We start from the raw sequence: 27,229 nt of genomic DNA, 5'->3' as shown, positions 1-27,229 counted from the left end.
CCCACCGCGCATGCTCCGTGCCCGGGCCGGGCGCGCTCACTTCCGCGCGGGAGAGTTGAGGGCGGGGTAGGGGGCGGCGGTGGCGGCGGTGGCGGCGACGACTCGCCGCGCGGTAAGTGCCACTGCTGGCGGGGGGAGCGCGGAGCTTCCCCAGCGGCGGTCCCGCAGCGCCGCTCTCCCCGCAGTGCCGGCGAGTGGAGCCTGCCGGGGTTCGGGCTGGGCGGCGGCGCCGTGAGGGCGGCCCCGGGAGCTCCGTGAGAGAGGCACCGGGAGCGCCGTGAGGGAGGCACCGGGGGGGCCGGGAGGTACCGGGAAGAAGCTCTTTGCTGGTGAGAGTGGTGAGGCCCCGGCACGGGTTCCCCAGAAAAGCTGTGGGTATCTGGTCGCTGGCGGTGTTCAGGGCCGTGCTGGATGGGGCTCTGAGCAGCCCAGTCCAGCGAAAGGTGCCGTGCCCATGGCAGGGGGCTGGAGCAAGATGCTCTCAGTGAGAGGTGATCAGAAAGTTTTATTTGTTCCTTCTTCTTCCTTGCGAAACCTGCATGTATAGATTCTGTACTGACGTGGGGAGAATGGGGAGGTGAGTGTCGGTCGTGTTTAGCTGTGAAATCTCCAGCCGTGCTTCTTTCCCCACAAAGCACAAATGAGGGACAGTGAGTGTGGGGTAACGGGTGTGTGATTCCTTTCTTTCTTCCTGCTTCCGTAGATCCAATCCTGCCCTGCGCTGGAAGGAAGAGGAGAGCAGAGCAGGAGCTGGGGCAGTGGGTTTCAATAGTGCACTGGAATTCAGGGGACTTGGGTTCTTTTCCTTACTCCCCTATGGATGTACTAAGAGATTCTGTGCCTTAGCCTCCTCCTCTGTAAAAGATGGGTATTTACATACAAGAATGCTTTCAGAACTGGGTCTGGAGAGCAAATACTTAGACAAACTGGTAATGTTTCAGCAGGATTGCTGAATTTGTAAGTGGTACTGTTGCCCGATAGATAAAGGACACAAAACTCGGATAAGTTTTGTGCGGTGCTTTATTAAGGGCCCGGGAGCCTGTGGACTAGCATCTCAAGTCAGAGCTCCAACTTCACGTACAGGTGCTTCTCTCTTATACATGCGATTCATAACAAGGTCTCCAAGAAACAGTTCCCCTTGCCTAGCCACAGACCCCTTGTGATACATTCCTTAGTTCACAAACAAAATCATAAATCTTCTGCTTATCTTATTCTAAGACCATTGTATGCTGCCTCCAGACAGGTTAGCATTCTTACTTTCTTACACTAGTTTAAATATTTATTAAGTTCCTAAGACTACTTGCTAAGTTACACACGAAACCCAACACATACTGTCAACGGCTACAGAACTGTTTTTAACAAACCAATTTGCACACAACTCATAACTAAACTGTAATTAAACATTTCGCTAAATTTCATTTCTTTTTCCAACAGTACAAGCCCTGGACTCTTGCCAGCACTGTTCTTCTCCCTTTTACTTTCTGTTTCCTTTCCCGTTTCCTTTCCTTGAGTCACTGTTGTGAAAAAGTAAAGAAGCGAAACCAGCAGCCCTTATTCTAGGCAATGGCACAGGAGGAGTGTCCAGGTGTGACTGTTCTCTCAGCTGCTGCTCTGCTTTCTGTTTTGCAACGTCATTTGTCCTGTCATGAGCAGAGGGCAGCACGAGCCCCCCAGATCTTGCAGCTGAATTGGACCCCCTGTGTTCCCTGTGGTGGTGACAGTGGAAGTAAAGGGTTGCAGAAGGATTTAGGGACAGCAAGGGATTGACTGTAAAACAGCAGCTGAAAATCCAGCATTGATAAGTGAAAGATGATGGATGTGGCAGAGAAACAACCATCATGATGATGCCCTCCCTGCTTAATCAGATGCCACTTAAGGAGGAGATCTGGGGAACTGTGATACTGGTCTGGGGTTGACAGGGTGGTGTTGGGTCATTGTTTGGACTTGATGATCTCAGAGGTCTTTCCCTACCTAACTTAACCCAACTAACAGACAGGTATGTGACTCTCACTGAAAGGTTTCCCTTCTGGGGTGGCTCGGAGGACAAACCCATGGATCTGTCCCTATGATTTGTGCCTTGAATTCTCTCTTTCCACTTAGGTACAAATCAGGGTACTTTTGTACCTTCCATTGTTTGTGGTCACGTTGCACAGAATACCCTGGAGGTGCAGGTGGTGCAGGACATTTCCTGGTAAGCAAGGGAAAGCACAAGGCCACATGCCTCACATTCCTCTCCAGGCCTATGGCAGCACAAACCACCAGCCCTCCACCCAGGTTTGTCTGCTCTGATCACCCTGGGCCTCCCCTTGCTTGTTGAGCTTCCTGGATTTTTCAGTGCTTTGTGCTTCCAACAGTGGTTCTCTGGAAGTGTCAGCTCTGTGCTCAGAAGCAGGCTAAAATGTGATTGAAATAGTGAGAATTGTTAAGGAAAATACAGAGTGATGTTGTGGCTCTGTAGTGTAAATGGTAGCCCATCCTTTTGGAGGTGGTGTGCTCCTCTTTGAGTGTAGCCAGCCGAGTATAGAAGTGACAGAGGTGGAAAAAACTGCAGACCAGCTTCTGTAGAGAGAAGAGCTAAATAGTTTGAGATTCCTTGGCTTTTAAGAGACAGCAGGAGAAATAGTAACAGCAATGCTGTCATGAGTGCTACTGAGAGAGTGGAGCAAGGAGCATGGATTTCTTGCCTTTTCAGACAGATGCAGGTGTTTCAACTGGAATCCCTGAGTGGCAGGCTTAAGCCCTGCAAAAGCAAGGCGTTGTTGAGATGAAATGTAACTGAGCTGTGAAACTGGAAACCTGTCCTCAGCCTCTCCCTTCTTGCGTAGGAGCAGCCAGCCAGCTCCACTGCCCCGTTTAGCTCCAGGTCCTCTTCCTGGTAGTGCTGTAGCAGAAAGCTCAGGAAGAGCACAAGCTCCTGTGGGGGTTGGTTTGGTTTGTATGGCCAGGTTTGGGTAGCAGGAGGGCTACAGGGGTGCCTTCTGTGAGAAGCTGCTGGAAACTTCCCCCGTGTGCAGCAGAGCCAATGCCAGCCAGCTCCAGGACTGACCCTCTGCTCCCAAGGCTGAGCCCAGCAGGAATGTGGTAACATATTTAAGAAGGAAAGAAAAAAAGTTACTGGGCAGATAAAATTGTGGGCAGAGAGGAGTGGAGTGGGAATATGTGAAAGGAGCAACTCTGCAGACACCGAGGTCCATGGAGAAGGAGAGGCAGGAGGTGCTCCAGGTGCCAGAGCTGGGATTCCCCTGCAGCCCCTGGTGCAGAGCATGGTGATGCAGGATGTGCCCTGCAGCCCAGGGAGGTCCATGGGGATATGTTGAAAGCGAAGGGAGACGACCCATCCTTGTTGATCAGCATCAAACTCCAATTTATTGATCTCACTTACACACCTTTATAGTGGTGTTAATTAAGCTCATGCATATTGCAAAATCCAAGCTCATCATAGGTCACAGATTACACATTAACCCCTCTTGTTTTCAATACCTGAGGTTTGTTATTGAATCCAAGATTTATTTTCTCACCCTGTTATGAAAGTTCTCAAGGCCTCCATGTTTGTCAACTTTTGCTTTCCCAAACCAGCCAAGGACAAGATATTTACTTGTTATTAAAAACAACCTGAGAACTTCTGCTGTTTACGTAAATGTGCCTGAGAACTTTTGTTGTTTACAGAAACAGGCTGTGAAAATTTGCTCCTCACAGCTACCTTTTGCTTTTCCATCAGCTGTATATGATTATGGCATGTCTGAACAAAACTCTATAAGCCATTTCTGAGCAAAATTCTCCAACAAATTCCCCGTTTTTTCTTTTATGCAAAAGGAGGTTAGTCTGCTAGGGTTTTTCTATTATTCTACTGACCATATCTTGAACATAATCAAAAACACAAGGTAAAACAAGTAAAAGCATTTAAAAGCACACTTAGTATCTCTATAAGGTTCCCCAGCCATGGTCCGAGCAATGGCTTTTACCCCAAAGGGTTAAAACCACCCCCAGCTGAGCCACAATGTCCGGCCTTATCAGGCATTGCAGGGTAGGTGGTAATTGGACTAAGAAAAGAAGACTGTTAGCTGTTTTCATTCACACGAACCATGAGAGGAGGCGAACGGCAAGCCTGAAAATGATCCTTTCTGTCCTTGAGATTTTCACATACACTCTTTTCTTGGGTTTCTCAGAAAAGTTCAAAATCAGTTTTACAGTCTGTAATCCTTTAGTCATTTGGCTCAAATGGCATTAGCTGGGCAATTCTCAGTCCTTTATTGATTTGGAGTGGTGGGAAAGTAGTATGCACTTAAAGCACTTAAAATATTTAACTTAGCAGACTTATTTTCAAATCAACAGAACTTAACTTAGCAGAACTTAACTGACTTTAAATTCTACATAACTTAAACCTAATATAATTTAATCTTAACAGAAAACTTAACAAAACTTAACCTCAACAGTGTTTAATATTTAATGGCACTTAATAGATAATTTAATTTAAACTACTTAACAACAAATAAAACTTACTATAAAAATAGAATATAGCATTTACTATAACTTACTTACAGGCCTCATTCTAAAATACTAAGCTAAAACAACTTTTTTCACGTGTTTGCTATAGCATTTTTATACCAAAAAGCACACTCATAACATCTCACTCATACAATCAATCCAACATCTTTAACATTTTTAAATTTTTCAAAATACAATTTTGGAGTCAGATGTTCTACCGACTGAGCTATCCAGGCTTCTGATGTTAAAGTCTATGTTAATACAGGTGATTCTGACAGCATAACGGATGCTGAGCCAAAATCAGCTATGCGAGGAACGTCTGGATTGTAATGGTCCTTGGTGTCTCTTGTTTATTATCACTGTTAGGTCTAAAACCGAAGCTTTTGCCGCGCTCTGGTCCCGCGGCGCGTGTGTCGGAGCGGGCGAACCCCCCCCGCGCTGGGCTCTTCGTTTCGCAAAACTCGCTGGCAGGCTGACTCACTGCGTGCACCGCACCCGTGGCTCCTCCCGCAGCGGCGCGCCTCGGCTCCCGTGGCAGCGGCTCCGCTCTCCCCGCCGCTGCCTCCGCTCCCGCTGCTACAGCGCAGCATTTCAGGCGGTCGCTCGCCGCGGCTGCTCCCCATGGTGGAGCGCCCGTGCCGAGTTCGGAGTAGCACAGCGCCGCAGGCGTCCCGAGCCACAGCGGCTGCTTTGCACTCAGAGACATGCTGAAGCAGTGCACCGTACGTCACCCGCCATGGCTTGCTTAGCTTCTTGGCAGTTTTATCACTCTCTAAAGTAGCCTCCCATAATAAATCACCGAATTTACGCCACTCCATTAACTCGTAAACCGTATGGGGGTTAAGGAAAACCCCTCTAGCCTAGCCGTAAGTCCAAAGTCCTGTAAAATCCTTTTGCAAATCCATCCCCTTAGCCTGCGTTTTTGTAAATATGCTGCTTGCCTTTTCATACCTAATTCCTCAGCGCTGATTGCAGCCTCTTCAAGGTCTGTGCAGCACGTCTCAGTCGGGCTCGCCTTTACGATCACCCAAGGCACGACGCGACTCAGCTTCTTTTTTATCCCTTTTATCGCGTTTCTGCCGTCCCGCTGCTTAGGACCTGACCCGTTTTCTTCGCTCCTTCGTGGTGCATTGCCGTATCACGTCGGGGTCACCATTATGTTGAAACCCATCTTTGTTGATCAGCATTGAACTCCAATTTATTGATCTCACACACCTTTATAGTGGTGTTAATTAAGCTCATGCATATTGCAAAATCCAAGCTCATCGTAAGTCACAGATTACACATTAACCCCTCCTTTTGTTTTCAATACCTGAGGTTTGTTATTGAATCCAAGATTTATTTTCTCACTCTGTTATGAAAGTTCTCAAGGCCTCCATGTTTGTCAACTTTTGCTTTCCCAAACCAGCCAAGGACAAGATATTTACTTGTTATTAAAAACAACCTGAGAATTTCTGCTGTTTACATAAACGTGCCTGAGAACTTTTGTTGTTTACAGAAACAGGCTGTGAGAATTTGCTCCTCACAGCTGCCTTTTACTTTTTCATCAGCTGTATATGATTATGGCATGTCTGCACAAAACTCTGTAAGCCATTTCTGAGCAAAATTCTCCAACAGGGATGCAGTATGTGCCCTGCAGCCCAGGGATGTCCATGGTGATGCAGGATGTGCCCTGCAGCCCAGGGAGGTCCATGGGGATGCAGGATGTGCCCTGCAGCCCAGGGAAGTCCATGGGGATTCAGAGATCCATGCACAGCCTGGGAGCAGGTGGGCGCCTGAGAGAGGCTGTGAGCCCATGGGAGGCCCATGATGCAGCAGGGCCCTGGTAGAACTTGTGACCCGTGGGGGAACCAGCACTGGAGCAGCTGTGCCTGAAGGACTGCACCCCATGGGAGAGTGACCTGTGTTGGAGCAGTTCATGGACAGCTGTTGTTCGTGGGATGGACTCACGGAGGTGTTTGTGGAGGGCTGTCTCCATTGAGAGGGACCCCACACTGCAGCAGGGGAAGGACTCTCCTTGAGTGTGGCAGGAACAATGAGTGATGGACTGACCCTAACCCCCACTCTCCATCTCCCTGCGCCTCCTGGGGGAAAGAGGTAAAGTTTGGAAAGAAAGGAGGGGTCAGGGCAAGGTGGTTTTAAAATCTATTTTACTTCTTATTATCCTGCTCTGATTTTGTTAGTAATAAATTCAGTTAACTATCCCCAAGCTGAGTCTGCTTTGCCTGTGATGGCGTTTGGTGAGGGATCTCTCCCTGTCCTTAGCCCATGAACCCTTTGTTATATTTTCTCTCCCCATCCAGTTGTGGAGGGGAGTGGTAGAGTGGCTTGGGGGAGTGCCTGGCATCCAGCCAGGGCCAGCCCACCACAGAGGGACAGGATACAGGGCTAACCAGGGCTGTAGGTGCAGGCTGCCTGCTTCTGCACAGAGGAATGGCCAAGAGCTGGGTTTCCACTGCTTCAGGATTCCTAGAAAGGTGCTGGAGTAAGCCCAAGGCTGACCATGATCAAGTGTCTTCTGTCCCCCATCAGTACCAGGATTTCTCTGGAGCCTGTAAGAACACCAGGGACTGTAGAGTCCACGTTTAGCCCCTTCCTTAAAAAATTCCTAGAGCTGGATCCCCTGACTGGGCCTGAGCAGGCACTGTGTCTGCACTGATTCCAGGTATTGGTTTGCTGCAGAGAGCTTTTCTTCTATTCCAGGCCATTCAGACTCTAGCTCATTCTTCTTTGGAATTTCTTTCTGTTCTGTTCTAGTTCTAATATGTCCTTGTGTTTCTGTTTCTTTCTATTGTATTTATTGACTGCTCAGGTTCTGAAACTGATATGGTCAGTGTACAGATGGGTATTGGAAATCAGTTTCTACCCTGCCTTGCTTACAAGACATAGAAGGACAGAGAGAAAAAAACTCCAACTGTGTGCAAAGGCAAAGTGACTTGTGATAACAAGTAAATTGTCGGGAGTGTAAGCCAAAGGGGAAAAACCATAAAAAATTCTCTTCTACTTTGGTGGTGCTTCCACTTGGGGCTACCCAGTCTGTTTTATGCAAGGGGAGTGGAGCTAACAAAAACAATTTGTCTGTTGAAACTTGGAAAAAGGTTGCAGGATTTGTTGGGCTATGCCATTTCCTGCCTGTTTTGTGCTTGGGCCTTACTACTTCTCACTAGAATAATTTAACTTCAGATCTTCCTGTTTCTTGAAAGTAAACACAGATTTTTTCTTCCCCCTTGTCGTACAGGAGTTTGTGCTGTCAGAGGTGACGTCTCCAGCAGAGGATAGTTTGGAGTATCACACCTTGTAGGAGTGGGAAGTTGTTGAAGATTTCTCTGGGGGACTTGTACAAAAAACACAAAGTAAGATTTCTGCTACAAATGTTGTGGGGTGATGCTCTAACCTGCTGGTGGGGGATGTGTGTAAAGGCTTGTCCAGAAACAGACTGCTTTGGGGAAGTATGTAGGTGGCCTCAGAATGTTGCAGCTGCTGGAGAAAGACCATGTGAAGAACAATTAAGACTTAAGTGGATATGGCCAAGAAAAGATAACAAGTGTCCCTAGGAAAATTCCTGGGGCTCAGGGAAAATTCTGTCACTCCTGTCAGCATTTCACCTTGTTGAGAGAGAATGTTTGAATCTCTCACTTAAGATTTTTTTGTGCTCCAATTTACTTGTAGACCTCCCCACACTACTTTGCTACATCCTTCTTACAGCAATAAATTAGTATTTCTTCCTTGTTTTCTGTGAGCTCCTGGAAGGCACTGGTGAAGCTTGGGGGCAGCTGTTTCTCTGTCCTTTGTTGAGTCGCAGACCCACACGTGGCAGCAGTAGGTTAAGAAAACACTATGAGTAATTGCCCTCCTCCAAATAAAAGGAATTTCACACCTGAGAGCATGACTTGCCAGGCTGCTCTTGGATCTGTTTTTGGAGCAGATATTTCAAGCAAGCTTGAAAACTCTGGTATTACCCCTTATGGCTTGCTAGTGACTTTCCAAGAGGAGATAAACCTTTCTTTCTCCCGCTCTAATTGCTGGAGCTCCTGGGATCTGGTTTCCATCCCACTGCTGTGCCAGGTGCAGGCTTTTCCTGTTCTACTGGTACTTGCTACTGGAGGAGCAAAGCACCCAGGGTCAGGGGATGTAGGTGGAGGCAGGTGTTGGCAGGCTCTGCTTTCCTCTGTCCTGCTTGGCCTATGGAAGTTCTTCAATTGCTTTGTGTTTTGTCCCAGATTTCCTGCTCTAGGTGCTTTGTGGATAATGGCGAAGATGGTGAGAACGACATGTGCATTTTGTTCAGAAGGGGAGGCTGGCTCTGTGATGTACATCGCCACAGAGAGAAATATTGCAGCTCATCAGGATTGTCTGGTGAGTGCCTTTAGCTGGGCACTGCTGAAGGGATGAGGGGGAAGTTTCCACTGCTTATCTGTTTTTGGTTTTGCAATGATGTCTGGATTGAAAGGCTGGTTACTCAAACCAGCAAGTTTATATTATGAAAAGCTTAAAAAGCAGCAGGGCTTGGCCAGGATCTTGGAGTGGGAGAGGATGTGTCTGCACAGCTGGAGCTGTTGATCTGTGGTGTTTTCATATGTCTGCTGAGCAGTGGTCCCAGACACACATGAAAACACCACAAGGACCACATATGGTCTAGCAACAGGAATAGGTCTTCTTGAGGCACTGTTGAGACTCATCCTCTTGGATGAGGATTCTCAGACCACACAAAGTTGTATACTTAAAACTTTGCAGAAAAATGTCCATATCACTTAAAGATTAAAAAACTTTCCAATGTGTCAATAATTTAAAATAAGGAATAAAAATATCAGAAGCTGATGATATAAAAATATTTGTGAAGCTCTTAAATGTGTTGCAATCCTCCTACTCTTCCTGCCTTCCCTTTATTCTGGAATGTTGGTGGAGCTGGTTCTTGCAGTGCAGAATCAATTACAGCTGCTGTATTCTCCCTGCAGCAGAGGGAGAATATAGCTGAGGGCAGTTTAGTGCCAGAGATTGCTGCTAAAGCAACTTTCTGACTGTCACTGTCCCAGCCTTCTTATTCTCACAATTGTTATGTTACATCTTTACTTTTCTGATATCTTTTTTGATTGGTTATTTTCTATCAGAATGTCTCACAACAGCGTTATTTTGCAGCACTTGAATGTTTTGTTTGAAACAGGTTTTATTATGGCTTTAATGTTTCTCCAGTGTTAAAACTTCTCTTTCTCTCCCTGTCTCTGTTTTTTCTTTTTTCTGCTTGCTTTCTCCTCCCAGCAACTTTACTCATTTCTCTGCCTTAGGCTTGTTTGTGCTGTTTGGATTTTTTTGCAGTCAGCTATCACCCTCTGAGCAGATAGACTGTGCCTGCTAGTTGATGAAAGGGTAGCTCCCTTTTGTTTAGAATTAGCTACATGTAATGCTTAGAAAATATTTGCCAAGAACTTCCCCTTCCTCACTCACTGTCATGGCTCAGCAGTTCTATAGGAATTAAAGTGGCCTGAGTGTACATGTATGCATTTTTAGTGAGTTTCTCGCAGGATATGTGCAATGTTTCTGTTTTTTTCCTGCAGTCAGCTGTTGTCAGCTTTGGGCTGTATGGAAATCTTATTACAGAGAAATGTTGCATCCAGCTGTAGGTCTGAACAGCTGAGCAAATAATAAGATGTCCAAGGTGTGGAGGTCTCTTGCCTGAAGATCTTCTCATCCTCACTCTGGGCACCCTGGAATTTCACATTTTCTTTGATCCTGTTTTTAATAAGTTAACTTTCTCACCTTACTATCTTTTCTTAGTCTGCCTTCAGGTTATGTGAAATCTCCTATGTGGAAGGAGGAACTTTTTTTGACTGCAGAAATGTTTAAGCTTAGCTCCTTGTTCAGTGTAGGTGAAACCTCCTGTTAACACACAGAAAAATCAGCCTCCTTAGGTAGGGCAAGAAGAAAAGATGTATTCCTTGTTTCTCTTCAGCATTGGTGACTGGGTCATTCTTATTTCTTATAACTGTCTCTTTTGTCTTTAGTTATTTTCCTCAGGATTTGTGGAATCTGAAGATCATAACCCAGAAAATCTGGAAATAAGGTTTGATGTGTCATCAGTGTTGAAGGAGCTGAGGAGAGGAAAGCGGCTGGTAAGAAGATGTTTCTGAGCCTGCAGTTAGTCCTGTCTCATAGTGTTGAGGGTTGTCTGGCCTGTTCTGTGCTTTAAAAAAAACCCATTCAAGTAGCTGGTCCTTCTGATCTAATAAGATTAGGGAAATTACAGGTTTATCATTGGAGTCATTGATTTACCATTTGGTTTGGTGGAATTTAGTTCATTCTGTATTAAAATACAGGTGGGTTTTTTCCTGGCCTTTTGTGTCCTTAGCTGAAATTTCCTGAGACTTTGGTATAGAACTAAGCCAGTGCCTGAAACAAAAGAATGCAATCCACAGTTGTAAAGGGGAACACATTGTGAGTTTAGCAGAAATATGATTGATTAAAGGAGGGTTTTTTTAATTGCCTTTGTCTTCAGCTGCCCTCCTCCTCAATGTCCTGGGTGGGACTCTTCATTACGAAGTTAGCTAGGAAACATAAATACAAACATTAACACAAATTAATGTTGAAATAACTTGGAAAAGTTGCTAGTGCCCTCACATGGCTCTTTGCCTCATTTTACAAACTGATCAGTATGAATTAGAGGTAAGATAGCAAAAAGGTGGCTGCAGTAATGACCGAGGTAGGCGTTTGCAGGAGTGAATTTGCCTGATGAATTACTCAGAGGTGACTTGCAATGGAATACTGGATTTTCCCCCAGAGAACATCATTTGCCCTCTCTGGCAGGATTTGGAGTAGCTGCCTGTGGCATTTACGAGGTGAACCCCCTCCTGTTGCAGGCGTGCAGCTTCTGCCGCAAGAAGGGGGCCACGGTGGGCTGCGAGGAGCGCACGTGCCGCAGGAGCTACCACTTCTTCTGCGCCCTCTGCGACGATGCCGCCGTAGAGACTGACGAGGTCAACGGCGTCTACAGGTACTCAGCCAGTGCCCTGCCACTGCCAGCCTCGGGGGTCAGCAAGGGCCACTTCATTGGCTGGGGCTTAAAGGGGTTTTAGGCAAGGAAGTGAGTTCCCTTCTCCTAAAGTGATCCTCTGTTTGCACACTGTGGGAGAAGTGTTATCATTTCACAGGAAAACTTTACTGCAATGGGAGGGAATCTGTTTGGTGCTTGAGCCTGTAACATCACTGAAAGATAACAAGGAAAAAACTGAGAAAGTCAGTCTTTTGTGACTCTCTAGCCAGTCTTCAAGAACCAAAACTTTTATTAACGTCACTCAAATTCTAAATTTTTTGTTGGTTCAGAAGCTCCAGTAAACGTGGTCTGAGCACAGAGCAGGTTATAGCACTTCTAGGTCTGCTCACATTAGTCAAATTTGGGTGGTTTTCCCTCCCCATGCTAGCAAAGAACTTTGATTCCCACCAAAGGCCTTGTATGTCAAGTATGTTGCTAGCAATAACATGATTGAATGCATTCTAAGTAAATTTTCTGTCCTGATCATCATAGTCCTGGTGTCCACTGCCTTTGGGCTGCCTGCATTGCCATTGACAGATGAAATAAATTGTTTGGAGGATGCAGATGAAGGGGTTGAAAAATTGGGGCTTCAAGGACTTTTTGAAATGCTGAAGTTATAGTAAAGTCTGAGGTGCATAAAAGCCCTGATGCTCATTTCTGTGCACGGCCAGAGAGGTCACAGGTCATGTTAGATTCATTTGGGGATCATCTAATCACTACTTGTTTCAGAAAGGGGTGGACTAGTGCAGTCCTTGGTAGCAGTGGAAGATGGGTCCTTTTGTGGCAAGAGACTTGCGCTCCTGACTGGTTCACAGTGCTTTCTGTCTAAAATGAATGCATCCGTGCAAGGCTGTAAGCCCAACTCTGCAGGGAGGATGGGAGCTGTAAAATCTTTGTGAATCTGCAAAGCTTATGAAAGAGTGTAACCGGGAAGATGGAAACTTTCTATGATCACAGTTTCATCTTATAGCTTTAGAAAGGATAGCTCAGGCTCAAGAAGACTGAACTCAAGATGTTGAAAAACAAGTGGGACTGACAGCAGTTCTAGATACAAACTGGTAAAGAAGTGCTTGCATATACAGTTTGGTTTGGTGGCATTTTGGAGCTGGTGACCTCGGAGGTTTGGAAGAGGGACCCTTAAAAATGCCTTGTTTTAAGTCACTGTGGGACACTGATAGCCTAGGAAACTAGGCTATAGCAACCTTTATTGAGGAGCTGGGAAAGGACTGGATTAGAGAAGGATGCTAGGACAGCTTTCAAGGATTTGAACCTAAAGACTTTTGCACTGTAGCAGTGGTGTAAATAAAGCACAAAAGCTGTAGCTAGCTGAAATTATTGGAGAGTACACTTGAAAAACAGTGGATGTGGATTGACAGCCCCTGCACATTTTCATGGTGAAATATAACATACCAAAAAGAGAGAATTCCTTCGAGAGAGGCAGAGCTGGTGGCTTTAAATTCTGAGTTGCCATCGTTGTGATGATGGGTAGTGATCATCAAAACAAATGGAGCAGAATAAAAAGAAAAAGCAATGGTGCTGTGGAAAGTGGCCAGGAAGAGCAGAGGTGGAGAAATCAGTACAATTTGCACTGGTGTCTTGCAGAAATGATAGTAGGGGAGTGCTCCCAAATAAAGTGGCCTGAGTAGTAAAATACACTGTTTGTACTTTGTAAGATGTTCTTGTGCTTAGGATGGGTTGTTTTTAACTGTGAAAGACTAGAACTAAAGGGAGGGGAAGAATAAAAAACATTATCCAAAGGGCAGTATTAGAAATTCAGGGATGTAAATAAGGTGTGTTCAGTATATAGCTTTCTGATTGCATTGTTAGGCATACCTAAATCTGATTTGTTGTGCTTCGAGATGCGTTACATGCAAAAGAAGTTCCTCGTCAAGCCAACAGTCTGCATTTCTAATGGCAGTGCTTCTGTTTTTGTTAAAAGAATGACAATAATTAGAAAATGTCCTAGTAAATGCAGTTCCCTTTAAAAATTGCCAGGCTCCTGACAAGGCATTTTTGCTTAAGAAGTGACTTGGGATCCTTCTGTAAGAAAGGCATATTATAAAAGTTGGTTCATGTTCTGATGCCGAATTTTGCCCCAAAAGGCAATAATAAGCTGCCCAGAGACTGGATTTAAGGCCTATAGGCAGGAGGTATTTATTGGCAACGCGTTGGAGAAATCACTGAATGGATTTCTAAGTTGTGTACAGCAAAAGCAGATTTTTATACAATTTTAAACAAGGATTACATCATTTATTACATGCATATTCATAGGCAGGCAGGAGTATAGGCGGAGTCTTCCGGGAATTCTTGGTCTTCCTTAGTTAAATTTTAAGCTTTTCCTAATTTGGACATCTTCCTGTTATCCTTGGCATGTTTTTCCATGGCTTGGCTGAAGTTACTGTTGTACTTGGCTTGATTCTAACGGCTTGGCAGGTCACTTTAACTTATTGGCTTCCACTTCTGTTTCTTCAAATATTCTAATTCCAAAATTTCTTCTGTGAGTGTATTTTAGATTATTTATTAACTTATCTAGATATCTGATCAAAGTTCTTCCTAATAGTGTATTTTAGGTTATTTATTAACTTCTGCGATTCCCTTGATATACCTTTAAGTGTCTTTTAATTCTTTTATTTCTCAGAAACTATTGTTCATTATAATAAATGGCTTCATTCTTTGCACATTATTGTATCCAAAATATAAGGAATATTTTCAGATAAATTTGTTTCATTTTGCCTCTTCCAAGGAATTCACAATGCTCTCCTAGAACCACTGAAAATATTCCCATTTCACATATTGCTGAAGTGTTTAAGTAACATATGGACTGAGCAGCTTTAAGCTACTGGATCTCACACAGGGTTGCCCCACATACTCAGGGTTTGGGGGCCATTCCATGAGCATAGGGCAGCGGGAGGGAGGGGCACAGAGATCTCCAGGCAGGTGAGTGCACGGTGGTGCCACGTGGCACTGCCAGCCCTGCAGGGCTGAGGGGTGGAAGGTGACACTGGGCAGATGTGTCTGAGGAGGCTCCTGGCCCGTGTGGGGCAGAGCTGCTGTGATGGAGCAGTGTCAGGGCTGTGGTGTTTCACCTTGGGAGCGTTAATCTCATTTCAGTGTCTCTGACACAGTGATTGCCACACACATGAAATGTGTCTGACTCAGGGCCTGAGCAGTGGGCAGGCCCGGACAGGGGGGGCTGGTGGAGCTCATCATTCAGAACTTCAGTGCTGAGAATCCACTGTGGCTCTAGGAGTACGGACACAAGGTTGTGCATGCACGGGACTTTAAAGCAGGTGGTTTTTGAGGTGGGTAATGCTGAACAAAAATCCTGGGTTTTTTGAACTGTCTTTCAGTTTATGTTCAGTGGAAAGAGGAGAAAATATATGTTAAAATAGGTCAACATAACTCTGTTTGCATGTTTATTAATACTACTTCTCTTTTTTTTTTTTTAATTGAACTTAAATTTTAGAGTGTTCTGCCCAAAACATGACCCAGGGAATCGGACCAATCGCTATGGTGAGTTTCTTTAATGACTTCTTTAATTTCATTTGTTTTAAAAATTTGCATGCTACAATCAGTAATTCATAAGAACAAGATAAATATTACTACCTTCATATCGAGTGGTGGATTTCTAATCTTGCAAGAGTGGTTTGGTTAAGATCCACATGTATGCACAAAAATCAAGGGTTTTTTGAAGTGGAAAAAGTTAAAACTTAATCCTCCCAGAATCTTCTTGAAAACTGGCTTAAACCACAATGGACCCAATCCTTAATGGAATAATTCTTACTCTTCTTTGGGCAAGTAGGCCCAAGCAGCTTGTAAAATCCATGTGAGACAGGAGAGCCACACACAAGTTTGCACTAGATTAGCAAGGAAAAGGCTGTTTCAGGAGAAGTCACCTTGGGATTTTATCTGTGGTTATGCAGACATTCACATTTACATCTTCTGTATTCACTGCAGTAGCTTTTAAAATGAAGGATCCCAAAGAGCTTTTTAAGTGTAACAAAAGGGTTGTACAATCTTGTTTAAGGATTGCTTCCTGTGCTTCAGAAATGCAGCTTCATTTGGCAGTCCTGGCCCTTCCTGATTCAGAGGTATTTGGAAATGCCAGCCAAAGCTGGACCTTGTTAGCCTAATGCAGAGAACTCTGCTCACAGTGAAGTGGCTCCTGGACTGGCCTTCACTTTGAATTTGACCTCAGTTGAACTGAGCCTTGCTCCACCCTGATGACACTGAAGAGATGGGTTAGGTGATTATAATTTAAGCTTTTATTCATGAGGGCTGGGGCTTTGTGGAAAGACTCCACAACTTGTAAAAGCTGTAAGGTAGATGCGTATTTATTCAGTGCTGGGCATATGCAGGATCTCTCTGCAGGGTCTGAGGAGCCTCTCTTATCTCCAACAGGCCTTGCATTCCTTCCACTTTGTTTGGGGTAATGAGCTCTTCTTATCAGGATCCCTGCATTCCTTTTTCCATCTTCACAGGCCTTTGCCAGCACAGCAAGTTACAAGCTAAGCAACATACATCATCTAAAACAGCTATCCTAACTCCAAAATTAATTTCTACCCTAAATTAATTTCTAATGCCCCTGGCTCACTTCTTAACCAGACATACAGTCTGTTTAGTATCTGATATTGCTGTGGTTCACTAACCAAATGCATCTTCTTAGTTTACTTAGTAGCTTTGCTTTTTACTTATCCGTAGTTCTGAATCCTGACCTTTCTTCCCTTTTCAAAATTATTTTGATTTCTGTGGTCTAATGGTTGTCAGTGTCTGCTGGGGCTGCCCAGGGTCCCAGGTGATCTCCTGCACAGGTACTGGACAGGCCCAGGATTGTTTTGTTTCCAGTACCAGATAATATTCAGGCATTAGGTCCAGCCCTCTAGACCTCTCCTTGTTCATCAGGAGTACTTAAGTCTTACAAGGTTGAATCACAGAATGATTTGGGTTGGAAGGAACTTGGAAGATTATCTAGTTCCAGCCTGCTTGCTTTGGGCAGGCACACATTCCACTAGACCAGGTTCTCAAAGCCCCATCCAGCCTGGCTTTGAACATTTCCAGAGACAGGGCATCCATAACTTCTCTGGACAAACTGTTCTAGAGAGTCACCACCCTCACAGTATGGCATTTCTTTATATCTAAACTAAGCCTGCTGTCTTTCAGTCTGAAGCCATCTCCCTTTGTTCTGTCCTACATGCTCTGGTACAAAGTCATTTTCTGGCTTTCTTGTAGCCCCCTTTAGATGCTGGATGGGTTTTGTGTCTTCAAATGTTACATATGCAATGTTCCCTGAGAAGAGAGTTTTCTCCTAGAGGAATTCTTCCAGAGGCACTTAATTTAGAGACCTTCTGTTTCTGAGGGGTAAATTAATTCTGCTGGCAGTGTCTACCCTGCCTCCTGACAGAGCTTCTCTCACCTCCTGAGGGTAGCTGTACCCTGGGAAGTCGGGAGCAAGTGGGAGAGTTGAGTAGAAGACACTTGGTTCCCCAAGCCCAGTGTCTCCTCCTTTATAGTTTGGAGAATAGGGAGTGGAGGAAGATCCCCTTATTCTTGTTCATACAATATTCTTGTGCTGGAATGTCAGAGCTGTGCTCTGTGATTGGAAAGGGATAAGGTGCCTTATGGGCCAAGAACTCTCCTTGCAGCTCTGTGCAGCAAAGATGTGAGAGCAGCTTGGCCTTGGGAACAGGCTCCAACCTCTGTTTAACTGGAGGAGTTGGATGTGGACAGAGTAAAGGCTGACAAATGCAGGAGAGCAGCCAGCACTGTGCAGGGCAGGAGGAGTTGGGCTGCTCTTCAGACTGTGTTCCTCTTGTATAAGGCATCCTTACAGCAGATATCAGGGAGAGCTCAGAAAATCCCATAAGTGTCAAAAATACCACACTGGACAGCAAGGAACACTTGTACCTACAGCAGTATCTCCCACACTGCTCCAAATTTGGCCTCACAGGTTTGGTTTGGATGAAGTGAGAGACCAATTTCCTTTCAGCCCATGAGAAATGCAAATGTACAGCACCAGTGCCCAAAGCCCAAACTTGTTTTCACAGCCTCTGTATACAGCAATGGCTCCTCATTCCTCTTGATAGGATGATTTCTAACAGGGAGGCCCTTACTAAGTACTACCCAGAGGTTCTGGAATTAAACAGGGAAGGGAAAGTATAACCCCACTGTACACTAAACATTCAGCTTTTGGTGGGTGGTTGCACTCTTTTCTGCCTTTCTCTGCTCCTGCCATGTCTTCTTGCCAGAGCTATCCCTCTCTGCTTGTGATACTGTAGCTGTTTCCAAAAGCTGCCAGTTGTGAGGTTGGCAAGAGTCTGGTGCATGCTGATGGAAAGGATGCAGTGAAAGCAGAGAATTTTTCAGAGATCTTGTACCACACAACTGCAAACACTTTGTAGCATAAATAATAGTAAACTGACAAGTCAGATGGCTTCTGGAGGTTTTCTGGGAGGGTCCTTAGGTTGGTGAAAACACTAATGCCATTTGTATGTCTCTGATACACCTAAGTAATTCTTTATGTAGTCTTAGTTTTGAGGGTGTATTAACATACGTAAGAATTGTTCGGAAAACCAAACCATTTTTTACCGCCTAGAAGTGATGCTGCTGCCAGGAGGAATAAGTTCACCCTGCCACAATTAAAAATTTCTGAGTTGAAAAGGTTAAGTGATATCCTAATGCTATAATAATTTGCACTTTTCCTAATGGTTGGTTGATGCTTGCAATTTTCCTTAATGGAAACAGTGTGAATTCTGCTGAAATGTCAGTTTTTTGGGGAACCTGAAGCATATTTCTGCCTTGCCACTCAAAGGGCCTTACTTCCTTAGCTTTTTGGGAAGAGAAGGAATTTAAATTATGTGTGATGGTCTGTCTGAAGTTGTTACTTGTTACTTTGTTGTTTATTGATTCCTAGATGCAGCTAATAAGAAAAGAAGACGTACGTTGACATCTCCCACCATCACAGAAGAAATGGTAATTCTGAATTTCAGTACTACTAAAACAGGGGACCCACACCTGCTACTGCAAAAGACTTACATATCAAAGTATTCTGACAGTGTTCAGAAAGAGCTTTGGGAGTTCCCAGTAGGCATTTGTTAACTTCTCTGCTATTTGCAAATGCAGTGGTTAAGGAAGGTGGTGTCCCAGGTGTTTGGCTTTTCTTAAAGCATTTTTGCTTTGAAGCAGTTTTTGCTTCTATTTTCAGAATAGAATGTCTGCAGAGGAATATTGTTAGCCATTCAGAGAGGCTGACTGTGTTCACAGACATGTGGACTGCTTTTTATCTTTCTGCTAAGACACAAGTGTGATAATGACAACAGCAGTAAATGTCAGCATGGTGTAAAAATGCAATGTTTTGATTTTCTTACAGAGTACAGAAGAGACAGCAGAAGAAAACAGTTTACGAATACTAAAAAGAAAAAACAACAGGCATAAAGGTGAGACTCATTGGATACCAGAAGGGTTAATTCAGTTTTTACTGTGCCTGTGAAACTTTCAGCAGAGAAACAAGGCATGCAAACGCTGCTCCTCCAGCAAGGACAGTGGGAAGACAAGAAGATATGTGACTCAAGAATGCAGTGATAGATGGAACAAAGGACTTATTCTCTGGGAGCCTGGGGTGGGATTTATGATAATGATTAAATTGTAAGTGTATGTAGGGAGTGTATATGAGCAACACACTTAATGTGGAGCCAGGGTGTCCATGTAAGGTTAGGTGAATTCCCTGCAGAGCCTTGGGCCTGAAGAAAGGATGCTCTCTTTAACTGCAGTGTTAAGGAACCTTATTCTGATACTTTGGACATTTGATAACAACTTCGTGGAGCAACTAGGAGGTACTGTGATCTATTATGTTCAAGTGCAGAGCTTGGAGATGGCTGGTAGCAAATTCTATGATGCAAATGTATTTTTATGATTCTCCTGAGACAAGTGGCGCTCTGTGCTCTGGTGTGGCAGCAGAAGTCTGATTTGCAGAATGCTTTAACAACTGTGCAGCAAACAAATGCCTGTGGTGAGACTTGCTGTGTGATGTGAACTGGTGATTCAGATGGGAATGCCCCACTCTGGCTGGCTGCTGTGTTCAGCTCTGTCTCCTGCAGACAGGGGTGCCTCTGCCTGACGTTGCTCCTCCATATCAGAACTGTTAAATCTGAAATGGGAACCCTGGAAGGCATTAACAGAGGAGGTGCTCTGAGTAGGGGGCAGCACATCTTGCCTTTGGAAGCCTGGGTGTACACAGGGTGCTTAACACAATATAGGCTGTCACTGCATATATATGGTGTTACAACAGTGAGATGGATCACAGGAGCTGTCCTGCAGTTTTCATGTTACCCTGAAGCTCCTGCTGCAGTTGGGATTCTGCTGGCACTTGGAAGTTTGGAATGTGCTAGTGGTGATTATTCACCTCACTGTGGATATGCTTCATGTATGGGCATGGTATTGCAAGTGGCTGCCTAGTGGTCTTTTCTGAATTTCATTACCACTGTAATGAACAGGAAACCTATAAAGAATCCTGGAATACTCCTAGAGCATCTCGTGTAAGTGAGAAAGCATTTCTTTCCTCACAAATGTCTCCAGTAGAATGTAACATTGTTTTTAACAGAGACTGGCAGACTTTAGTGAGCCATCCAGTGCCTCTGCTTTTGAACAGCCCATTGCATTGATCTTACTAAAACTTGCTGCTGCTCAGAGGTAAAGAAAAAATGGTTATTTCTCTATCAATCCAAATCTGACAAAGTCAGTATATAAAATGGGCTGTAATAAAAAACTTTAGTTGCCTGGATCACTTGGAATAAAAGTAGCCTCAATTTTTACCAAATCTGATTCATTTATTGCACTGTTTTCTGTCTTTAGCCTGCTCAGTCCATGGTGTGGTCCTAAGGATTGGTGAAGCTGCAAGCAAGACAAATCACTAGGGGGTATCATGAGCTTTAGGAATGGAACATTTAGAGCTGTGGAGCTGTTTGCTTGTGATGAATGAAGCCAAATCTGGAGCTTAGGAAATTTTACACCCAACACAGTGCTTACATTTGCCTGGCTACTTTTTTGTTCCCACTGAAAAGGCCTGTGTGGGTGGCTGGAGGAGCCAGAGATCTGCAAAACTATTTGTTACTGGTGGAAGGGTTTTGGCTTAAATTTCAGTTTCGGAAGAGAGGGAGCAAAGCCCACTTTACAGATCACTTCTGTATGAGAATGCTCTTGTGTTTTAACAGTTCGGATAGACTTTGTTAGGAAGTGCAAACAAGCTGGGCTTCTGGATGATATATTTGAAGAAATGCTGGACACACTTCATCTGGCTCAGGAAAAGCTGATGGATGACAACACTTCAGAAACAGGTATGTTTCAGGGGGACCCATGGCAGGGACTCTGCTGTCAGAGTAGAGGTGCAGATCTGAACCCTGGGCACTTGGCCCTGGGCCACCTTCCTGAGAATAGCATGGTGCTAAATAACTCAGTCCTTATTTCTGCAGCTGTGCAGGAGGTTGAAAATTACCTCCCCTTTTGAATGACCACTTACAATGAAAGTTCCAAGGAACTTCTTTCTCAGAATTACATAAGAGCTGCCAACTCAGCATGTCCAGTGAGACCTTCTGACTTGAATTTTTGAAGCCACCTTTTACATGCTGGCATAAGCATAGGAAGGTTCAGTCCAGCCTCTCCTCCCAGGAACTGGGGAACAGAGAGGTCCTGAAGAGAGCCAGGTTTTATTTAGGTCATAAGTCTGTGTTGCTCTTGCAGCTTCACAGAGGTACCAGCTGTCTGTTAATATCAGCACTCCCTTCTGAGTGAAAATCCCTAAGGATGTACATTTTAAGGCTTTGGATGATTTGTTACAAGTGTACTGTCAGCCGTTAGTGTCTGTTTCAGGTTTTTATGGGTTTATCACCTTGCATGAGGTACTTTGTTTTTAAAGAATTCCAATCTAATGTTGCTTTGTCCACATCACAGTTAAAGAAAGTTTTGAACTTTCCTCTCCAACTGCCCTCCCGGTTTTGCAAAGTTAGGAGTAATACCTTTGCATAAAGAAGGCCATTTTATGCAAAGTAACTGAAGCACATGCATGGAAAGTGAAATGTCCCACCTGGAAAGTCTTCCTTCATGAGCAGCTGGTGTGTCAGTTGAACTCTGTGAGTGTTTTGTATTTTGCTTCAGCAGAAGCCTCAGGTATGAAATTGAGGTGTAATTATTGGATATTTCTTAACAGCAAATGGGGACAGCTCAGCCCCACAGCTGATGTGTCAGGAGGAGTTGGTACAGTCAGCTCTGCCATCACACAGTCCTGGCACACTGAAGTCAAATATGGCTTAAGTATATTGCTCTTCTTTAAATGCACTGTTCATGTGGTGCAGACACAAAAAAGGAATAATCTTCTGTGTGAAACTTAAAAGAAAGAATTGACAACTTGATCCTTTTTTCTCAATCTAGATTATATGAGAAGGAAGACATCTTAAAACCTTGAGCAGTCAGTATAATGGAAAATAAGTGATTACTGTTTTGTGGTACCTCTAATGTAGGGCTCTGTAAACCTTTCCTCGGTAGTATTACATCAAATTATCTCTTTCCCCAGAGTATGAAGAGACAGTGATGGCACTGTTTGACTGTGGACTGTTTGAAAACATACTGACAAATATTTATTCAGGTAGGTGCAGAAAAGCTGTCAGAGGAGCAGCTGATCTGGGATTTGGCATTGAAGTTATTCTAATGAGAATTTTGATAAAACAATAATTTAAAATGAAAATTCCAAGGAACTTTTTTTCTCAGTGTTATATAAACAGTTGAATAAAAGCCATGGCTAGCTGAATCTTTAGAAATACATTATATCACATGGGGCTGGCTGACCTGAAGGAGGGAGCCACTCACAGTTCCACAGCTTTAGAAGGCCAAAGGGTCTCCACCCCAGGGGAACTTGGCTCTCCTGCAGTTTATTTCCTTCTCCACAGCCTCCCTTCAGCAGTTTGCCAGTGTTACAGCTCTGCTGCTGGCTGACAAGTGCTGGTCAGAGTAGTGCTTTCCACTGAAACACAGCAGCCAAAGGCCAGCAGAACTCACCTGGACTGGGGGGCAATTGTGCTTTGAAAAACAAGATGAGAATGCTCAGAGTGAAATGCAAACAAAGGCAGGAACAGTTACTTGGGAGCACTGGTGTGGAAGAAAACTCTTGGGCTTGGATTCTCAGCTGTTTGAAGCAACAAGGCTTCAGCAACAAGGCTGAAGCTGGTTTTCAGACGGGCAGGTCTCATGCTTCCCATTTCCCTCTCCAACAGCTGTTCTAACTTTTGCTATAATTTATTCTGGTGAAAAGGGTTTTAATTAGCTACTGTTGAGGTTTGGTTATGTGAAGATGATGTTTGCTGTTTCCCCTTCACTTGACTGAAAAAGCCACTACTCCCTTCAGTCTCCATTCTTGCACTTAAATTCCTTTTTCAGCAGTTGGAGTGTCCAGTGTTGCAGTTGTCTGACACAGGTTCCACCACTGCCTCATCTGAGGGCATTAAAACATCTCTGCTCAAAATTCCTCATGTGACACAACCTTGGATCACACTTGTTTCTTTCATTGCTGCATCAATTATTTCATCCTCTTCTCAGCTTACAGGAAAATCTCTTGATATTGGCACCTCCCTGCACACAACCATGTGATTCTCATGGGTACTAATTGTCCCTTCTCCAAATCCCCACAATTCAAGCAGCTCAATTCTTTCTGTACCACACAATCTTCTTTTCTGAGACCTTTTTATTTCAAGGTCAATAATAATGAGGTTGGTTCCACAACTGATCCAAGAGGAGCTCTTAAAATGAAGCAGTGAGAAAGAAATGAAAACCATGCTAATTACAAGTGAAACTTTAGAGGGGAAAGCAAATCACCAGCTGCTATTTTTTCTTCTTTTTTTGTTTATTGTTACTGTTGTCATAATCTCTTATAAGCTCTAGCTAGCTTTGTGGTGACATACTAAGTCAAAAAGCAGGACTGGTATAAATTCTGTGTTTCAAGCTGATGATTTTGGGTCATCTGCCATGCTTTAAATTCAATCTTTTTGTCACTTCTTAATTCATCATGCAAATCCCGTTCTAAAGCCTTACATGCCAGCACAGCAAGGCTACTCTGAACTGTAACTGGTGAAATGGCTTTTTAAAATCCCTTTTTATGTACAGGGATCCACACTCCTTTTGCAATGTGCAGCTTTACTGCAAACTCAACTGCATGTAAAACCTTTCGCACAGGATATGCTGTTGCCTCAGCAGCAGTTTCAGATTTCTAGGTTGGAGGGTCTTTTCCTCTCCTCCATGGGAAAGTGCCTTCTTTTAGTTTTGTTTTCAGTTCTGTTGTGCATCCTGCTTGGGCAGGATGTCTTCATCAGATTCCCTCTCCTCTGTGCTGGTCAGCAGTCTGGTCAGAAGCTTTTGAGCTCCTTGACAGCATTTGTTTTCAGGGGTTTGGAGCAGCAAATTCTGCAATTCAGATAAAGGTTGTGGAGACAAAGGCCATGATACTTAATTTTAAAACTGTTGTGCATTTCCTTCACTGAGAGCCCCGTAGCACTTGGGGCAGTCATTCCAGGTCCACGTCCCTCAGGCCATTCCTGATTTTACAGAAATACATTTTCTTTCCCTTCAGCTCATTTCCTCTATGAAGTGGAAGGTTCTCAATCTGTTACCTGTCTTCCTTTCCTGTGGAAGCATTTCTGTAGGCCAGTCATTCCCATCACTGACAGCTTCTCTGGGCTACTTCTATTTCTGCCACATCCTTTTGACAGGAGGGAAACTGAGCTGTGGGTGTTCCATCTGTAACTCCCAAATGATGAATCAACAGGATCACAGTGTTCTGAGTTGGTAGGGACCTGCAAGGATCACGGAGTCCAACTCTTAAGTGGCCTGTATGGGGATAATGGGGGTTGAACCCATAACCATTGGCACTAGCACCATGCTCTAACCAGCTGAGCTGCTTTGTTCATTTCTGATAATTAATTCATATCCAGATACTCTCTTAAGAGGGCTTTTTCCCCCTGGTTCCACTTGTACATGTCAAACTTCTTCAGGTGTGTGTCACCTGAGTGCAGAGGGAAGGGCCATCTCCTTCTCTCCAGTCAGAGCCAGCCTGGGGCACCAGGTCCCTCTTCAGTGAATATTACCAGAATTTCCCATGGGCAGCAGGCACCAACAGTGCTCTGGCTGCCCATCTTCAACAGCCACACCCAACTTTGGGTAATGGATTTAAAAACATGTCCCTGTCCATCACCTTCCACATCCACCCACAGGCAGCAGGTGCTGTGTTTTCTCACTCAGAGGAAGAAGCAGCAGGGAGGCAGAAGGCCAAAGTGCTTTCCTTTTTTTTTTTTTTTTTTTTTTTTTTCAAAATCACTTAAGGCTTTTTTATTTTGAATGGGATAGGGTAAACAGCTGGAGATGTTTCTGCACTCTCCTCACTGGAACTTTGGAGACATTCTTCAACATCTTCTCCCCCAAAAGAAGAAAAACACATTTAGTTTGTATGAAATGTCTTCTTCTTACTAGTATCTGAACTCTCAACATTCTCACACACTGAGAAAGTCGTTTGTTGTTCACAGACGAGCCTTGCTGCTCAGAGGTCACCAACACCTCTGTGTGTCCTGCTAACTGAACAAAGCAGGTGCTTCATTAAAAACTTGGAATTAACCCTGTAAGGCTGTGGTAATGCTTCTGAATACTGGCCAGGTTCCTTACTGAGCTCTCACTGACTTCAATAATCTTTAACATTAGGGAAATGGAAGCAGCAGAGGGAAGCAGAAATGCAGTCAAGCAGGGCTTTGCAAATAAGGTAAACAACTTTGATAATCCTATCAGGATACTGTCAATAATGATTTTGCCAGAAGCAGGAGAAAAAATGCTATTGAATTGTGGTTTTGAATGCAGTTGTCCAAACCATCCGGTTTAAGGTTTAATTTTGTTGTTGGCTAAAATCCATTAGGCTTGTAATTTGCTTTAGGAGTGTAATTCAGAGATGGTATCTTTAAAAATTTAAAATACATTATTGTTGGGGGAGTTCTCACACAAACAGGCTCTGAAAACAGAACCTTTAAACTCACATGCCAGTTAACACAGGGGATTAGTAGCTAAACTAGTAATTTTTACATATGCTGAGATGTTTGAAATTTAATCTCAAAACTAGCTGTGTTATAGATGGATGGCAGAGGACATGGCTCCTGCTCTGAGCTTTCTCTGACACACCAGCCAGGCTCTCAGCAGACACAGAGTTCAGCTCTTTGTGAGGACACCAGCTGTGCAGGGTGGTGGGTTACAGGTACTGCTGCAGAAAGGCAAAGGCTTTATTGCAGGTTAAACCAAGCAGTGGTAGCTCTGCAGAGTTAATGAATATGTAATCTATTTTATATCTGTAATACTTATGTATAATAATAAAATCTTTTTATTCCTTCATAAATTAAGTTTTTATCCCTTTTTCATAATAGGAACAGAAGAAAAAATCCAGAAACTTCTGGAAAACAGAAAAAGACTGGATCACAAGATTGAGCTGCTGCAGGACTTAAAAGAAGTCATCCTTTCTACTCCAGAGAACATGGCCAGTACATCCAGTACAGCATCTGAATAACCCCTCTCTGTGATGGTGCAATTGTTAGGAATTTTAATGATAAAAACCATACACCAGTCTGGTCAGTGCCCAATTCCCCAGCCCCAAGATGAGGGCTGAATGGGTGCAAGAATGTGGTGTTATACTCATTTTTATACCTCACTGTTGCAATAATTTAAAGTCCTTCAAGTTTTCAAATTTTTCCCTGCTTTCACTAGAAATTTCCACTTATATTGCACAATGGAACATAAATGAGTTGTTACTAACTAAATTTAGCTTTTGCAAAAACTTAACAGAACCCTCCAGGGAAGACTTTTTTTTCCTCAAAGCCAGGGAAGTATTGAACTGCCACAGAACACTTGCTAAATTCACTTAAACTGTGGGAGCCCTCTCCTGGCTGGGCAGTAGTGCCTCGCTGTCTGTGTCTATTCAGTGATGTTTGAAGGATCATAGTGCTGCTTTGGCTTTCCCAAAAAAGATAAAGGAGCAGGACTTGCACTCAAAGAAGCCTTCTGGATTACAAACAGGAGTTTAATTTAAAAAGCCAAATTATTCTTTATTGACTGGTCAAGGCGCACTGTTTCTGCTATACTGGCAGTGGTAAAGCAGTGTTTGCAGGCAGACCAGAAAGGGTTGGGCATTGCACTCAGAACAAGTACAATGTCAAATGGAGCAAAACAGTGACTGAATCTTCCCTTCTCCATTAAGAAAGGGTTCAACTTTTGTTTTGTCTTTAAAATATTGTTTGAATACAGAAAAGCCGCAATAGGCTAAGTTAATAAAATAAAACATTTTTTAAAGGAGCTATGTGTGGAGTTGTGCTCCCCATCCCTAAGCGGCTGCACAGGACACAGCCAAGAAGGGGGAATGCTGTCAGGCCATGCTCTTGCTGAGGGACAAGCAGAGCACTGGCAAACACCACTTGGTGTGACACATGTGACATCCTGTCACAACAGCTGTACTCTCTCCATGACCACTTGGAATTCCTCACTTGAGCTTGCTCTGTAGGAAGGTGGGGATTGATAAGCACAGAATAGCAGCATTCAAAATGAGCTCTTGAACAATAAGGTGTGCTTGATTCAACAAATTAACAGTAATTTTAATTGCTTACAGAGTTCAAGTCTGTTGCCCTTCTAGGCCTAGAAACATCACCAGAACTTGAGGGC

At 44.0% G+C, this 27,229-nt stretch overlaps 1 protein-coding gene across 1 annotated transcript in view; it reads left to right on the top strand.

Moving 5' to 3' along the window:
* The window catches only part of SETDB2 (SET domain bifurcated histone lysine methyltransferase 2), a 51,741-nt gene extending 24,875 nt beyond the window's left edge, over positions 1-26,866 (top strand). The window contains exons 16-25 of the mRNA XM_059493951.1: positions 61-112; positions 8,706-8,841; positions 10,485-10,592; positions 11,337-11,470; positions 14,976-15,022; positions 18,420-18,478; positions 18,876-18,942; positions 20,716-20,838; positions 22,071-22,142; positions 25,945-26,866. Of these exons, the coding sequence (XP_059349934.1) occupies positions 61-112; positions 8,706-8,841; positions 10,485-10,592; positions 11,337-11,470; positions 14,976-15,022; positions 18,420-18,478; positions 18,876-18,942; positions 20,716-20,838; positions 22,071-22,142; positions 25,945-26,084 (938 nt within the window). The 3' untranslated portion in view covers positions 26,085-26,866. The remainder of the gene's footprint in view (positions 1-60; positions 113-8,705; positions 8,842-10,484; positions 10,593-11,336; positions 11,471-14,975; positions 15,023-18,419; positions 18,479-18,875; positions 18,943-20,715; positions 20,839-22,070; positions 22,143-25,944) is intronic.
* Positions 26,867-27,229: the final 363 nt, after the last annotated feature.

Source organism: Ammospiza nelsoni, chromosome 2 (assembly GCF_027579445.1).
Source record: "Ammospiza nelsoni isolate bAmmNel1 chromosome 2, bAmmNel1.pri, whole genome shotgun sequence".
Lineage (NCBI taxonomy): Eukaryota > Metazoa > Chordata > Aves > Passeriformes > Passerellidae > Ammospiza > Ammospiza nelsoni.
This window is presented reverse-complemented; position numbering and strand designations above follow the sequence as displayed.